The sequence below is a fragment of the Anser anser genome, assembly GCF_964211835.1.
Source record: "Anser anser genome assembly, chromosome: 23".
NCBI lineage: Eukaryota > Metazoa > Chordata > Aves > Anseriformes > Anatidae > Anser > Anser anser.
In genome coordinates this window covers 4,856,478-4,872,663 of record NC_139744.1, presented here as the reverse complement: position 1 = coordinate 4,872,663, position 16,186 = coordinate 4,856,478, and the positions used below count along the sequence as shown (strand labels likewise).

The 16,186-nt window shown below is 53.0% G+C and overlaps 1 protein-coding gene and 1 long non-coding RNA gene across 2 annotated transcripts in view; both read left to right on the top strand.

Moving 5' to 3' along the window:
* The first annotated feature begins 4,517 nt into the window (after positions 1 to 4,517).
* Positions 4,518 to 9,648, top strand: LOC310885877. The gene is made up of 2 exons (XR_014574999.1): positions 4,518 to 7,727; positions 8,175 to 9,648. It is a non-coding gene; the product is annotated as an uncharacterized lncRNA (long non-coding RNA).
* Positions 9,649 to 10,648: 1,000 nt separating this feature from the next.
* The window catches only part of LOC310885820 (M1-specific T cell receptor alpha chain-like), a 373,370-nt gene continuing 367,832 nt past the window's right edge, over positions 10,649 to 16,186 (top strand). Inside the window, exons 1-4 of the mRNA XM_083809629.1 lie at positions 10,649 to 10,834; positions 12,494 to 12,761; positions 13,781 to 13,852; positions 14,734 to 15,014. Of these exons, the coding sequence (XP_083665755.1) occupies positions 12,731 to 12,761; positions 13,781 to 13,852; positions 14,734 to 15,014 (384 nt within the window). The 5' untranslated portion in view covers positions 10,649 to 10,834; positions 12,494 to 12,730. The remainder of the gene's footprint in view (positions 10,835 to 12,493; positions 12,762 to 13,780; positions 13,853 to 14,733; positions 15,015 to 16,186) is intronic.

The window sequence follows — 16,186 nt, the reverse complement described above, 5'->3', positions numbered from 1 at the left end:
CCCCCCTCCCTCTCTGGGATGGGGGAGAGAAACGGGAAAGTGAAGCCTGTGAGTTGTGATAAAGACAGTTTATTAAGACAGAGAAATAATAATAACAATAATAAGAATAATGATAATAGTATTAATAATAGTAATGTGTACGAAACAAGTGATGCACAATGCAATTGCTCACGACCCATTGACCAATGCCCAGCCTATCCCCGAGCAGCCGTCCCCCCCACCCCGGCTAGCCACCCCTATATATTGTTTAGCATGACGTCAGATGGTATGGAATACCCCTTTGGCCAGTTTGGGTCAGCTGTCCTGGGTCTGTCCCCTCCCAGCTCCTGCTGCACCCCTAGCCTGCTCGCTGGCAGGACAGAGCGAGAAGACGAAAAGCCCTTGGCCTGGTGTAAACACTGTTCTGCAACAATTAAAACATCAGCATGTTATCAGCGCTCTTCTCATCCTAATCCAAAACATAGCACCCTACCAGCTACTAGGAGGAAAATTAACTCTGTCCTAACTGGAACCAGGACAGATATCCACCCCTTATTCCATACCATTTATGTCATGCTCAGGCTACACTCTTTCCAACACCTTGTAATTAATAACCATTTTCATCTATGATATATAGCAATCATGGTAGTGATGACATACAGTATTATATAATAATTAACATACTACAATTCAACTCATGGGCTATTCTCACCCAGTATTAAATCCCCTTGAGGTACACACCAGACTTCCCCATTCTTTTGCATTACCCACCAAGTGCATCCAGGTCCCTGAGTAAAAGCAATTCCACGAATGGGTTTGCCTTTTCCTGAGGCAGGAGTAGCCCAGACTGTTTTACCCAGCATGTTTCTTACGTGCACTACAGGAACTTTATCCCCTTCTACAGTGCGTAACAGGTTTGATTGGGCAGGTCCAGCTCGGTTGGCAGATCCCCTGGTATTGACTTACCAGGTGGCCTTTGCCAAATGTGTATCCCAATTTTTGAATGTCCCAGCACCCATTGCTTTCAGTGTAGTCTTTAACAGTCCATTGTATCGTTCAACTTTCCCAGAGGCTGGTGCATGATAGGGGATGTAATACACCCACTCAATACCATGTTCTTTGGCCCAAGTGTCTATAAGGTTGTTTCGGAAATGAGTCCCATTGTCTGACTCAATCCTCTCTGGGGTGCCATGTCGCCATAGGACTTGCTTTTCAAGGCCCAGGATAGTGTTCCGGGCGGTGGCATGGGGCACAGGATATGTTTCCAGCCATCCGATGGTTGCTTCCACCATTGTAAGTACGTGGCGCTTGCCGTTGCGGGTTTGAGGAAGTGTGATGTAATCAATCTGCCAGGCCTCTCCATATTTATATTTCAGCCATCGTCCTCCATACCAAAGAGGCTTTGACCGTTTGGCTTGCTTGATTGCAGCACATGTTTCACAATCATGAATAACCTGTGCTATAGTATCCATGGTCAGGTCCACCCCTCGATTATGAGCCCATCTGTATGTTGCATCTCTACCTTGATGGCCTGAGGTGTCATGGGCCCATCGGGCTATAAATAATTCACATTTATGTTGCCAGTCCAGGTTCACCTGAGCCACTTCAATCTTAGCAGCCTGATCCACCTGCTGATTGTTTCGATGTTCTTCAGTAGCCCGATTCTTGGGCACATGAGCATCTACATGGCGTACCCTTACAACCAGGTTCTCTACCCGGGCAGCAGTATCTTGCCACAATGCAGCAGCCCAGATGGGTTTGCCCCTGCGCTGCCAGTTGTTCTGCTTCCATTGCTGTAACCACCCCCACAGGGCATTTGCTACCATTCATGAATCAGTATAGAGATAGAGAACTGGCCACTTTTCACGTTCAGCAATATCTAAAGCCAGCTGAATGGCTTTCACTTCTGCAAACTGACTCGATTCACCTTCTCCCTCAGCAGCTTCTGCAACTCGTCGTGTAGGACTCCATACAGCAGCTTTCCATCTCCGATGCTTTCCCACAATACAACAGGACCCATCAGTGAACAGGGCATATTTCTTCTCATTTTCTGGTAGCTTGTTGTACAGTGGGGCTTCTTCAGCACGGACCACCTCCTCCTCTGATGATATCCCAAAGTATTTGCCTTCTGGCCAGTCCATAATCACTTCCAAGATTCCTGGACGACTGGGGTTTCCTATTCGAGCCCGCTGAGTAGTCAGTGCAACCCACTTGCTCCATGTAGCATCAGTTGCATGATGTGTAGAGGGGACCCTTCCTTTGAACATCCAGACTAGTACCGGCAGTCGGGTTGCCAGGAGGAGCTGCGCTTCAGTACCAACCACTTCCGAAGCAGATCGAACTCCTTCATATGCTGCCAATATCTCCTTTTCAGTTGGAGTATAGTGGGCCTGAGATCCTCTGTATCCCCGACTCCAAAACCCCAGGGGTCGACCTCGAGTTTCCCCAGGTTCTTTCTGCCAGAGGCTCCAGGTGGGACCATTCTCCCCGGCTGCGGTGTAGAGCACATTCTTTACATCTGGTCCTGTTCGGACTGGCCCGAGGGCTACTGCATGAACTATTTCCTGCTTAATTTGTTCAAAGGCTTGTCGTTGCTCAGGGCCCCATTCAAAAGCATTCTTCTTACGGGTTACTTGGTAGAGCGGGTTTACAATCAGACTGTAATTTGGAATATGCATTCTCCAAAACCCCACGACACCTAGGAAAGTTTGTGTTTCTTTTTTGCTAGTTGGTGGAGACATAGCTGTTATCTTGTTGATCACATCCATTGGGATTTGACGACGTCCATCTTGCCATTTTATTCCTAAAAACTGGATCTCTCGTGCAGGTCCTTTAACTTTATTCTGTTTTATGGCAAAACCGGCCTTCAGAAGGATTTGGACTATTTTCTTCCCTTTCTCGAAAACTTCTTCTGCAGTGTCACCCCACACAATGATGTCATCGATGTACTGCAGGTGTTCAGGAGCTTCCCCCTGCTCCAGCGCAGACTGGATCAGTCCATGGCAAATGGTAGGGCTGTGTTTCCACCCCTGGGGCAGCCGATTCCAAGTATATTGGACTCCCCTCCAAGTGAAAGCAAACTGTGGCCTGCACTGTGCTGCTAGAGGGATGGAGAAAAATGCATTAGCGATATCAATTGTGGCATACCACTTGGCTGCCTTTGATTCCAGTTCATACTGGAGTTCTAGCATGTCCGGCACTGCAGCACTCAGTGGTGGCGTGACTTCGTTCAGGCCTTGATAGTCCACTGTTAGTCTCCACTCACCATTAGACTTTCGCACTGGCCATATGGGACTATTAAAAGGTGAATGAGTCTTGCTGATCACTCCTTGGCTCTCCAGTTGACAAATTAGCTTATGGATGGGAATCAGGGAGTCTCGGTTGGTGCGATATTGCCGCCGGTGCACAGTTGTGGTAGCGATCGGCACTTGCTGTTCTTCAACCCTCAGCAACCCCACAACAGAAGGGTCCTCTGAGAGACCGGGAAAGGTAGACAACTGTTTAATGTCCTCTGTCTCTAAGGCAGCTATGCCAAAAGCCCAGCGGAACCCTTTTGGGTCCTTGAAATATCCTCTTCTAAGATAGTCTATGCCAAGGATGCACGGAGCATCTGGGCCAGTCACAATACGGTGCTTTTGCCACTCATTACCGGTTAGACTTACTTCAGCCTCCAATACAGTTAACTGCTGGGATCCCCCCGTCACACCATAAATACAGATGGGCTCTGGCCCTTTATAGCTTGATGGCATTAGAGTACATTGTGCACTGGTGTCTACTAAAGCCTTATACTTCTGTGCATCTGATGTGCCAGGCCATCGAATCCACACAGTCCAATAAACTCGATTGTCCCTTTCCTCCCCCTGGCTGGAGGCAGGGCCCCTCTAGTCCTGGTCAGAATCTTCGTTTCTGTGTTTAAAGGACTGCCTGCTGGAAGTTGGAGCAGCAAACTTTTCAGAGAACCCCTTTTTCCCAATTGTTTTCTTTTGCAAATCACGTACCTGTGCCTCTAGGGTCGCAGTAGATTTTCCATCCCATTTTCTCATGTCCTCTCCATGGTCACGTAGGTAAAACCACAGGGTGGCGCAGGGTGTGTGCCCACCATATTGTCTTCCTTGCACAGATGAACATTTACCCCTAACAGCTGAGACACTGGTTTGTACAGGTGGGGAGGAAAATAAACTCTCTTTAAGTTGGTGGACCTCTTCAGAAAGTTTCTCCAAAGTGTTCTCTTTTAGCTGGTGGACACTGGTTCGTTCAGGTGGAGGGGAAGATAAATTCTCTTTAAGTTGGTGGAACTCTTCAGAGAGTTTTTCCACAGCCGAGACGTAGGCCTGTAGGGAAGAGGAGAGACTTTCTTTGTACTGCCGGAATTGTTTAGCCACTTCATCCACTGTGGGTCCCTCATTCTCTTTCCGGGTTATTATTGCCAATGAGCTGGCATATGATGATGGTGCACTCCGTACAAACTTCCGCCACATGGGTCGTGTACACTGGACTTCATCTGGATCTGTGGATGTTTGTGCGTCGTCTAGGTCCTTATAAATTACTTTCCGTACGGCCAATTCCCTCAGGTACTGAATTCCCTTCTTCATGGTGGTCCACTTGCCTGGTAGACATACAAGTTCCTCCTTGAAGGGATACCTTTCCTTCACAGCTGACAGAAGACGCCTCCAGAGGCTGTGAGATCGTGCTCCATCTCCAATTGCTTTGTCAATGCCTGCGTCCCTAGCAAGGGATCCCAGCTGCCTGGCCTCCCTGCCCTCTAATTCCACACAATTGGCTCTGGTGTCCCAGCACCGGAGCAGCCAGGTGACAAGCTGCTCACCTATACAGCGACCAAAGTCTTTTCGCACATCTCGTAGCTCACGCTGGTATAGAGTCCGGGTAGTTACTGTTGATTTTTCGACATCCTCATCCTCATCTTCATCCTCCTGCACATTTGATGGCCCAGCCTCGTCTTCTCTATACCCAGACCTAGCAGAAGACTGTCTGCGTTCTAAACGACCTGAGTCTCTATACCATTTTTTCACCATGTCTACAGAGGCAACTTGCACTGCTACAGCTCGTTTCTCTGACCCAGCCACAGGGTCTGCCACAGGGCTTGGAATACCCTCTGCAGGGGCAACTTGCACTGCTATAGCTCGCTTCTCTGACCCAGCCACAGGGTCTGCCACAGGGCTTGGAATACCCTCTGCAGGGGCAACTTGCACTGCTACAGCTCGCTTCTCTGACCCAGCCACAGGAGTGGGAGCAGCTGCTGGAGCTGGAGCTGCTGCAGGGGCTGGAGTGGCTGCGGGAGCTGGAACTGGAGCAGCTGCAGGAGCTGGAGCGGCTGCGGGAGCTGGAGTGGCTGCAGGGTCTGTAGCTAGGTTGATAGTAGCATCAATTGCAGCTCGATAGGCACAAGCCAGACCCCAGCACGCTACAGTGATTTGTGTCACTTTGGAACTGCCAGAGTCATGACACCTTTTTTTTCAAGCATTCTGCAAGCTTTTTAGGATTTTGCAGTTGTTCAGGGGTGAATGTCCAAAACACTGGAGGTGACCACTGCTCTAGAAACCTGCCCATATCCTCCCACACTCCCTGCCACTCGCAACTATCCCACCTCAAGACAGATCTCTGGATGAGATTCCTAAGTAATTGTTTAACCTTAAACAAAACCTGAAGCGCATTCAGGAGACATAACAAGAACATGCTGGTCTGAGTATCCCAAGGATATTCAACATCTTGGAGAACCACCGTAACTAGCTCAGAGGATAAGAGGGTGGTGAAGGAGAAAGGGAGAGTGAACAGGTAGGGAAAAATGTCTTCCCCTGTCCCCTCCACAGATTGGCTCCCTGATGAAAAAAAGGCAATAGGTGTAATTGCTGATAGTTTCCGAGATATGGTTTCCAAAGTATAGAGTCGACGACAGTGCTGAGTACAAATACCAGGTTAGAGTCATGACCAGAAATCTCATCATTTCATAAGCCATTGTTACACCGCACAGTACCATAACAATCTTAAACCAGGGCCCGGAAAGGATAAACAGCACGACAGGGAGCACATACAGAAAGTAATGTGCTATAAAACTCAATTTGGGAAACAGGCACAGCAGACGAGATTAAGGCAATCAACATTGTGACTAGCAACTATTAAGCAGGTCCAATACTTATACCAATTTTAGTTTAACACACTCTGGTCAAATCTGTCGTTATCTCAACCCTTCGAGCCCCACATTGGGCGCCAAAAGGACTGTTGTGGTTTAACCCGGCCAGCAGCTAAACACCACACAGCCGTTCCCTCCCCCTCCCCCTCCCTCTCTGGGATGGGGGAGAGAAACAGGAAAGTGAAGCCTGTGAGTTGTGATAAAGACAGTTTATTAAGAGAGAGAAATAATAATAACAATAATAATAATAATGATAATAGTATTAATAATAGTAATGTGTACGAAACAAGTGATGCACAATGCAATTGCTCACCACCCGCTGACCGATGCCCAGCCTATCCCCGAGCAGCCAGCCCCCCCACCCCGGCCAGCCACCCCTATATATTGTTTAGCATGACGTCAGATGGTATGGAATACCCCTTTGGCCAGTTTGGGTCAGCTGTCCTGGGTCTGTCCCCTCCCAGCTCCTGCTGCACCCCTAGCCTGCTCGCTGGCAGGACAGAGCGAGAAGACGAAAAGCCCTTGGCCTGGTGTAAACACTGCTCTGCAACAATTAAAACATCAGCATGTTATCAGCACTCTTCTCATCCTAATCCAAAACATAGCAACCTGCCAGCTACTAGGAGGAAAATTAACTCTGTCCTAACTGGAACCAGGACACACGTCTTGGTCAGGATGCCTCTTATTCTTTTAGATGCTTTCTCTGTAGATAGGACAATTTACTTTTCCAGCTGTGTGCTCTCGCTCCTCTGCCTCCACTAGTGGGCCTAAACTGGGATGTCCTCTTCGCACTCATGGCCTATGACCAAGCTGAGTGCATCTGCCACCCACTGCAGTACTCCAGTCTGGTGGGAGGCCTGTGGTCTGAGCTCCTGCTCCCCTCATTGGCACAAGTGGCGCTCACCCTTCGTTTGCCCTGCTCTGGCCCTACACAATCACAGCTTCTTCTGGGATTCGCTATCTCTCATGCAGCTGGCTTCTGCAGAGAGCTTCTGGACTGCTGTGCTGCTTGACTACAACAGCACCACCAGTTTTCCTGTCCTCCTTGAGCTCCTGCAGGGTGCTCCTGGTCTCCCTCTGAATGTAGACATGTGAGGAGACACAAGACACTGTCTGCTCACTCTCCCTTGGCTGCACTTGTATCATGCCGGGGGCTACATTCCCTCCTCTAAACCCAATCCATTGCCAATGTCTCCCTCAACAAAGTGGTGTCCATCTTCCCCAGGGCTGTGATGCCCTGCTCCATGCACCAAGTCTCCCACTCCCTTCCCCTCCCCTCTCCTCTCCCGTGCCGAAGGAGCTGCCTCAGCCTTTCCCCGCACTCGCCTCCGCGTCCCGGGCTGGGCTGCAGGACGGGCAGAGCCCCGCTGGCAGCAGCCCAAGCCCTGCCCGCCCCCAGGCGCCCAGCACTCGCAGCCCGGGCCAGCCCCCGAGCGGCCCCGGGGCGGAGCTGGCGGCGCCGGGCGGCGGCGGCGGGGAGGAGGCGCCGCGGGCGGAGCAGAGCCGGGGCTGGCGGGGGCAGCGCGGCGCGGGCGGCGGAGCGGCGGGATGCGGCAGGGCCGGGCCGCAGGGCTGGCGGGGCTGGCCGCGGTGCTCCTGGGTGCGCGGGGCTGCCGGCGGCGGGGCCGGGACGGGGGCTGCGGGGGGCCGGGGCTGCCCTCGCTGCTGGCCCGCCGGCTTCTCACGGACCTCGCTCCCCTCTGTCCTCCCTCTGCAGCCGTCCCGTCTGCCTCCAGCGAGCTCAGCCGGCCGTTCCCTCCCACCTTGCCTTGCTCCCTGCCTTCCTCCTCTCCTTTCGGCACACCCCCACTCGTTCCTGCCTGCTTCCCTTCTCCTCCTGGCTCGGCTCGGACCCTCCTTCCAAACAGCCCTGCTCCGACCTGGTCCCCAAATAACCATTCCCGGAGAAATGCCTTTGTGTGCTTTCTTCTGAGAAAATGCCCCCATCAGCTGTCAACCGTTTTCTTCTCTCCTCTCCCCTTGCATGATACTTTCAGTGCAAAAAAAAGCCATTTTCTGAGTTTTCTCCTCCTTTTCTTCCTGGCAGTGGCTGCAGGCAGAGCCCAGGTGCAGCAGGAGCCATGGGCAGAGACCAGGGATGGCACCGGCATCAACATCACCTGCTCACACCCCAACATCCAAACCAGCGACTTCATCCAGTGGTACCGTCATCTCCCGGGCCGAGGCCCCGCATTCCTCGTGAGCAGTCGCAAAGACTCCAGACCAGTGTCAGACCCGGAGGGGTGGCTGTGGGTGGCAGCAGACCGCCGGTCCAGCGCCCTGTGGCTCGCCCAGCCCCGGCTGCGGGACGCGGCGGTGTATTACTGCGCCCTGAGAGCCACGGGGAGAGGAGCCGGGGCTGCGGCCGGGCAGGAACCGTGGCGGGCGGGGCCGGGCGTGTGTGGCGGGGGCGAGGCAGGGGCACAGCCCCCAGGGGGCGCTGCCGCTCCGCCCGCCGGGACCACCTCGCCCCGCAGCCCCGGGGGTTCCCCCGCCAGCCCGGCCCCTCCAAGGCACTCCAGTTCTGCTGAAAGGGTCTGGAGCCTGGGTGTAGCTGAACGGAGATGGCACCAGCCTGGCAGAGATGTGTCCAGGGAAGAGGCACTGAAACACAGTTCCTTTCTCCTGAGCCCTCCTTTTCCTCACACTGCAACAATCACCCTCTGGTACTGCCTACTTCAGGCCCCAACAAGGACCGTATCAGGACAGTTTGGGTCCTTGGTTTAATTCAGGGTAACAGTGTTTGGAGTGCCTCAGCAAGGCTGTCCATCGATGGCCTTGGGATGTATAGGAGAAGCAGACTGCTGTGAGGCTCCTGATAGTGCCTGTCAGTGAGGGATTTCCACCCCTGGACACTGCCAGGTCCTCCTGGGAGTCAGTGCCGGAGCCAGGCCCATCTCCTCACACCTGTCTATAAAGACCTGCCAGCATTGTCTCAGAAATGCATCGCAGAGGGGACAGATTCCCATCCAGCCCACGTCAGGCTGGTTCTCCTGACGGCACAGGGGCAGCTGTCGCTCCTCCCTGTGTGGGATTTCACAGCAAAGGTTTCACACAGTGCCAAGAGTAAACTGATCCCCGCCTTGTGCCAGACAAATGCTAAGCATTTGGAGTGCTTCAGCATGGCTGACCATCAAACACCATGTTCATAGTTCCTGGGAGCCCTTCCAAGGGGCCCTGACCAGCAGCTTTGGCATGCAGGGCACCTTCTGCCTGAGTAGCAGCTGGCAATGCCAGAGGCATCCAGTCCTGCTGAATGCTCTCATTAAGGCCACGAGCAGTCGGAAGGAGGGCACCCTTGGCCAGTTTGTGTGTGGTCCCCAACCGGGGCACACAGGTGGTGACAGCGTAGGTCACAAGGGGGCTTCGGAGAATGCAGGAAGGCTGGAGAAGGGGGCTGACCAGAGCCTCAGGATGGTGCAAAGGAGCAAAGAAAAGGATTTTCCTCTTGGGCAGGAAGCCCCCCCAGAGTAATGCGGGGTGGGGGCTGGCTGCCGAGGAAGCAGAGCCTCAGGAAAGGGTTTTGGGTGCAGGAGGCACCCAGCCACACACGAGCCAGCAGCGCGCCCTTGCAGCAAAGGCAGCCAACGGCCTGCGGAGCTGGGGGGGTCAGGGGGTGCCCCGCAGTGCGTGGGGCCGGGCAGGTGGGGCGGGGGCGAGGCGGGGGCACAGCCACAGCCGGAGCCACGTGGGGGCGCTGCCGGTGCTTGGAAGTCCCCTTGCAGGGCCCGGAGTTAAACAGCACGGGCCCGAGGGAGCATCGGAACAGCCACGCTGGGTTTCCTCTGTTTTCTGCAGTGGTCTCGTTTCAGGAGCTTGTTGTACAGGCTTTGTCCCAAGCCCAAATCCAGCACCTCTGGCGCTGAGATGACGTCCTGGCAACACAACAAATGTCTGTGCTGGACACTGCCTCTAGTGACACCTTTTGGAACCTTGGATCTTGCCAAAGGACTGAGGCGTTGAGGAGTTTGCTGCACTAGTCAGCGCCGTTGAAGGTCTCTCCTTGGAGCAGGATTCACTCCTGTCTGTGTGTGCAGAGGTGCTGACTGCTGAGCAGAGGGCTGTGGTGGGGCGTCCTTCCCTGCCAGAGGGAGAGTGTGGCTCTCCTGAGGGGGTTGGGTGGAGGGGGGGGAGGCAATCCCATCTCCATAGACAGCAGAGCTGGGTGCAGGCCTCTGTGTCTGGCCGGGTTCAGGATGGCAGTGGGAGGCCACTGGGGACACTTGCCCCTTGCTGGGGCTGCCCACCTGCCAGAAGGGGCAAAAAGTGGGAAGCACACAGTGACCATGTTGGTGTCCTTTTGCCTTACCGCTGACCAAGTGAAATGTCCTAGCCTTCACAGGCCTGCAGCTGTGAGCTAACGGCACAAGTGTGAAGCTCGCGGTGCTGGAAAACCTGTGACTGGCAATGGGGAACCTGGGGCACAGCAAAGATTGGCTGGATTCCTTTCTGACTGCTTTAACCACTGGCCCATCCCTCTCTTGAGAGCCTTGCTGTGGCAGAGGTGTGCCCCAAGGAGCAGCAGGGGGAGAGCTTTGCTCCACCCTCTGTGCTGAGGTTCAGAGGCTGCTTTGAGCTGGCAGAGGGGGAAGTGAACTCGCAAGCTTGAGCTCCCTCTTTCCGGGCACTCCGTGGGCACCCTGTGAAGGCGAGAGCGTGACATGGTCCTGCTTTTTCTGGCAGCCTTGATGGCACTGTCAGACTTCGGTGAGATGTGACATTCAGGAGGGCAAGCTAGGGGCAAGATGGCATCCCATCATTTCTGGAGGGGGGAAATTGGAGTCCTGCCTCCCTGGAAGAACTGCAAGTGTTTTCTGTAGGGAGAGCAGGGGCTGCAGACCAGTAAAGGAGACAGTCTGGGAGATGTCAGGAGCAATAAGTGTGCAGGGAGGAATAAGCATCTAGACTTTTCCTTTGCAGATGCCTAGCATTCTTACATGCATTGTTGATAGGTATGTATGGACTCAAAGCCTGGCGAGGTACTGCTAAAAAGTCAGTAAGCTGACAGACTTGGGTATGGGAATTAAACAGCATCTGAAGAAAGAAGAGTGCCTGTGTACTTAGCTCAGCATTTTACAGCCCCTGAAAAGGGAGATGGAGAGAGGAGACAGTGAGCAAGTTGGTGAAATGAGAGACACAGGAGAGAGAGGGGGAGAACAGACACACCTTCAAGCAGTGCTGAAATGCTGTTCTGGCTTTGCAGGTCATGCACAGAAGGACTCTGTGCTGCAGTTTGCACAAGAAACCGCCATCCAGGTGGGACACAATGCAACTCTGCACTGCGATTTCTCCACAAACCTGGCAGCCCTTAAGACCTTTTGTCCAGCTTTTATAAAACCCCTTCTCAATATATTTGCTTGTTTGTACAATCCCCACCCCTCCAAATGGTTACATGACTAGCATAGTGCTGCCATGACAGAATCATTCTGCGCATCCTCACAGAGGAAGGGTCCCTTGTTGGGCCGGGGTCTCCCAGCACAGGGGCGTGATTTTTTACTCTTCTAATTAGGATAGTACACGGTGAGTTCACATTAGAATACTCCTAATCTTTGTTTTTCAGCTGTCTATTCATATTGCGTTGCTAGGTGATATATTCGAGAGCCAAATGGAGCCGAACTCTTCTTGAACAAGTAAAAGAACACAAGGCAATGCGCACAGTCTGGAACATGAAAAATTCGAACTAGAAATTGTGACTTTTGTTGCTTTTCTTGATGGTGGATTGTGAATGTAGATGGGTGCCAGCAATAGTGGCCTTGCAGTACTGATTAAAATACCATTAGCTGTAGGTAACACAAGAAAGAAAAAGGGAATAGCATAGGCAAAGTTTTTGTCTGATGCTGGGAACCCTGAGTTATGGAGCTGTACTGGGACTGCCTGGGACAGAATTAACATTCCCCACAGCAGCCCCTAGAGTGCTGTGCTCTGCACTTGGAGCTAGAACTCCACTGCCATTGCACCAATGTTTGGGCAATTATGGAGCAGTGCTGGCACAGAATCAAGGCTCTTTCTCCAACCCCTCCAAAGCCAGGAAGTGTAGGGTGGGCAAGAGGAAGGAGGGGACATCACCAGGGCAGCTGACCTAAACCAACCAAAGGGATATTCCATACCATGTGATGTCACACTCAGCAAAAAAATGGTGGGAAAGGGGAAGGAAATGGAGGAGTTCTCATTACAAAGACATCTGTCCTCCCAAACGACCGCTATGAGTAATGAGGCCCTGCTTCCCAGGAGATGGCCAAACATCACTTTTTGAGGGGAAGTAGAGAATAATTTTCTTTTCTCTCTGTGCTTCCTTGCGGCCCTTGCTTATTTTTCTCTCTTATTTTTCCCTTATATCAAATGTCTTTCTTCTTGTCTTCTGAGCAGGGGGAGCGAGGGAGTGGTTGCAGTGGAGTTCACCAAAGGAACATAAGACAGACCACTTGTCAGGGCAAGGCACACGCTGCAGATCCTGCTCCTGCTGAGATTCACTGGCATTGTTATCTTTGGAGATTTTCTGGGATTTTGTGAAATTCTTCTTAGAAATGGACAACTCTATTCGTCAAACAACACGTTGCTTCACTCCTGCAGACTCACCACATGCTCACTACCACATGCTAAAGGATGTTGACAGCAGAGCTCTGTGGCTACTCAGGTGAGCTGCCATGCAGATCCCAAACATCTCCATGAACAATCTCTTTCTGTTTCGGTCCACCACAGGCAGTGAAGAGGATTCACTGCTTCGTGCAGTAAATTTTTTTTGAGAGAGGGAGAAAGTTCACACTGCCTGGGTGTATGAAAGGAACAGTTGGGGTCTGCAGGGCTTGGAGTGTCATTCCTTTGGGTGTCTGAGAGTTCCATGTTTGAGGAGTGCTGAGGGAGGTATGGGGGAAGACAACACAACTAGCCAGGTGCTGCCAAGCCAGACAAGGTGTTAGGGGTGGTGATAGAGGGGGCCCAAGCATCAGGGAAGCAGAGAGTGCCAGGAATGTGGCTGTGGGTGGGTGCCCGCTGTGGCCCATCGGTGTTAGTGCACGTGACCCACTGAACCCACATGCTTTTCCCTGATGACTCCCCACCCTTTACCCCATGGAACACATGGTCCTTGTCCCCTCTGGGCTTGTGGCTTCCCACACTACACTGGAGCCCCATTCCTCTTGCAAAAGCTATATTATCCCACCAGAACAGGACACAGCCAGAAACCCTGGGCTGCTGCGTAGCATGGTTCCTCCCTTCTTTCTGGGGATGTGGGAGAGAAATCGAGGTGTCTTCTCCTCACACAGGAAATAGGAACATCCCCATGCACCTGAGGGCCCCAGGGTAAAAAGAACAAGCTCAGTGGGCAAGACTGCCCTGACATCAGCCATGGCCAAGCAGTGCGTGTGCAGAAGAGAAGGCAGTTGTAGCTGCGGAGGTGAGGACCCCTCTGGGAGAGGAGATGAGAGCAGCCCCTTCCCATGATGTGGCCCCCAGAGTTCCCAGGACCCCTGACTGTGACAATCCTCAATGGTTGCTCCTGCTGGAGGAGGGAGAAACCCCAGGGAGCATTTTGGGCACAGTCAGACCAGAACATTTCTCGTCACTGAATCTCCCCTTGTTCCCCCAGCAGAGTCATTTCCAGCAGCTCTGTTCTCTCGGGGCTGGGAGGTGCTTTTCTGACTCTCTCTCCCTCAGCAAACAGGAGGGTCGCTCTCAGCATGCACCGCGGGTATCTCGTCCTCACTGCCTTCCTGGGGCAACTGCTGGGTAAGTGCTGGCTTTTAATCAAGACATAAATCTTCTTTCCCCAGGAAGCCCTCATCAGCCTTACCACGTTTATGTGGGGACCAACTCTTGAATCACAGGGAAAATGTTGGTAAATGTTGGCTCCCGTTTCTGGTTCTTGGACCGGTTCCTTCTAGATGCTGTTATTCTTCGAAATTTGTAAATAGGAGATGCAGAAGAGACCTCTCCTGCTTCTCTCGTCTTTTCATTCCATCTCTTTTCTGTCTCTCTCTTCTGGTCCACCTACTGTCACCAGAGAAGATTTCATCAGTCTCTGCAGTCCCTCATTTCTCCCTTTCCTATAGAAACAGCTGGATTGTGTCCAAGGGGATACAGGGACATTAAAGCTCTCCTCCCATGGACATTACCAGGGTGTCCAGTCTGTCTTCTGCTTGATGTGTTCCTGCCATGGTCTCCAATGTCCTCCTGCTTGTCAGCACAGCCAGGGCTCCCTCCTGCCACCACTCACCTCAGCTTTGTGTGTACTGATGGGCCTTGGAGGCCCCTGAGATGAGAGGGATGAGGAAGCAGGTTGAACCTTTTCCCAGTAGCTGCATGGGCACCTCAACCTGCTGGAGGATGCTGGACCCAGCACACAAAGCCAGGCATGACAGGCTGTGCCCTGGTCCTCTGGGCAGAAGGAGAGCAGGCAGGAGGAGCAGGCACACAGCACAGCTCTCACAGGGTCCGCTCTGGCCAGGGAGCTCTGAGCTCTGCCCCCAAAACACCCTGCTGTGCCCAGGCCTCGGGACCTTTCAGCCCAGTAAAGGACAGGGAGACTTATCTCCCACAGGTCTGAATTCACTCCTGTTTGGCTGCCTGGAGATTTCCCCAAAGAGCTGCTGACCTTCTCTTTCTTCCAGAAACCATGGGGCAGGTGTCCGTCACCCAGGAAGAAGGACAAGTCACCACAGAGCAGGGAAATGCATTCGAGACCACTTGCACATACGAGACCTCCTACTTTAATGGCTTGCTCTGGTACCAGCAGAAGAAGGGACAATCCCCTCAGCTGATTTCCTATCAAGCAGGAAAGGGCACCAAGCAGAAAGACCGTTTCACCACGGAGCTGAACACTGATGGGAAATACAGTGTTCTGCGGCTGAAGGGAGTTGAGCTCTCTGACAGCGCCTTGTACCTCTGTGCTGTGAGTGACACCCTGGTGCAGGGAGCTGCCCTGGCTGAGCAACAACCCCGGATGGGGAGGGGATGTGTGTGTGCAAGGCAGAGCTCTGGGATGGGGCCCTCAGCTCTCCCCTGGCTGCGCTGCTTCCCCTGTTCACTCCAAGAGCTGACAGCCATATTCTCTTTCTCAAACGGGATGGTGTCTGTGGCTGAGCAGAGAGGGCTGACCCCGACTGGCTGACCTGGACCGCAGGGCTCTACTTTCCTCTCTTCCCAGTCTGACAGAATAGGGCAGAGCCTGCTGGGAGATAAGACTCCCCTAGGGGCTGGCTCTCAGCCCCTCAGCCCCAAGGTGAGTAAATTCCTGCCAGCCCATGATAAAGCAGCTTGCTTGGAGCCCTGGCCAGCCCAGCCCAGAGACCCCTAGAAGTAGTTCTGACAGAGATTTGCAGGGTTCTTCTCTCTCTTCAATGAGTCAGTCAATAAACTGGATTTGCATCCCAGCCACCAGGTTTTCTCCAGACCTTCAGCCAGTTCATGTCCAAAGCCTGTGCCTAAGGGATAGAACAAATAGAGCAGCCCTTAGTGCCAAAGGCCCAAGAGCTCTCCATGTTCATCACAGTAAGCAATCAGAGCAAGAGATAAATGAAGACCTACAGCCCACTGAGTTCGTTGACGTCTCCTCAGGGGAGCTGGAGGCATGTGTGATCATCCTCAGCCCCTGCACAGGGAGCAGTGTCATAATGACCAGCTCCTGCGGCAGTGGGGGATTGCATGTCTGGGACAAGCTGGGTGTCCTGTAGGCTGCAAATGCCGAGACCAGGCAGGAGAAACGAGGCTGTGCTGATGAAGCTTCCTCTGTCTCACAAAGCATGCTGAATGTGGTGTTTTGATGTCCTCAGACTTGAGGAAACTCTTTTGTCTGATTGCAAGAGCAAGAATTGAAGCAACCCGGAGAAAGAAAAGCTTGGCCGAGGCAGCTCCCAGCAGGGGGCAGCCATGGGCCCTCTTTCCTCTGTGCTCTCGGGGAAGGCAGCACCAGCCTCAGCCTTGTCTCAGCAGGGGTCTGATCTACCCCCGGGATCATTGCCCCAAGGATTCTCTGGAGACATTGAACACCTCTGCAGGAACAATGCCTTCCCTCCTGTTCTTGCCTGGAAACATGGCTGGAGCTGATCAAACAGCTGTTAAATT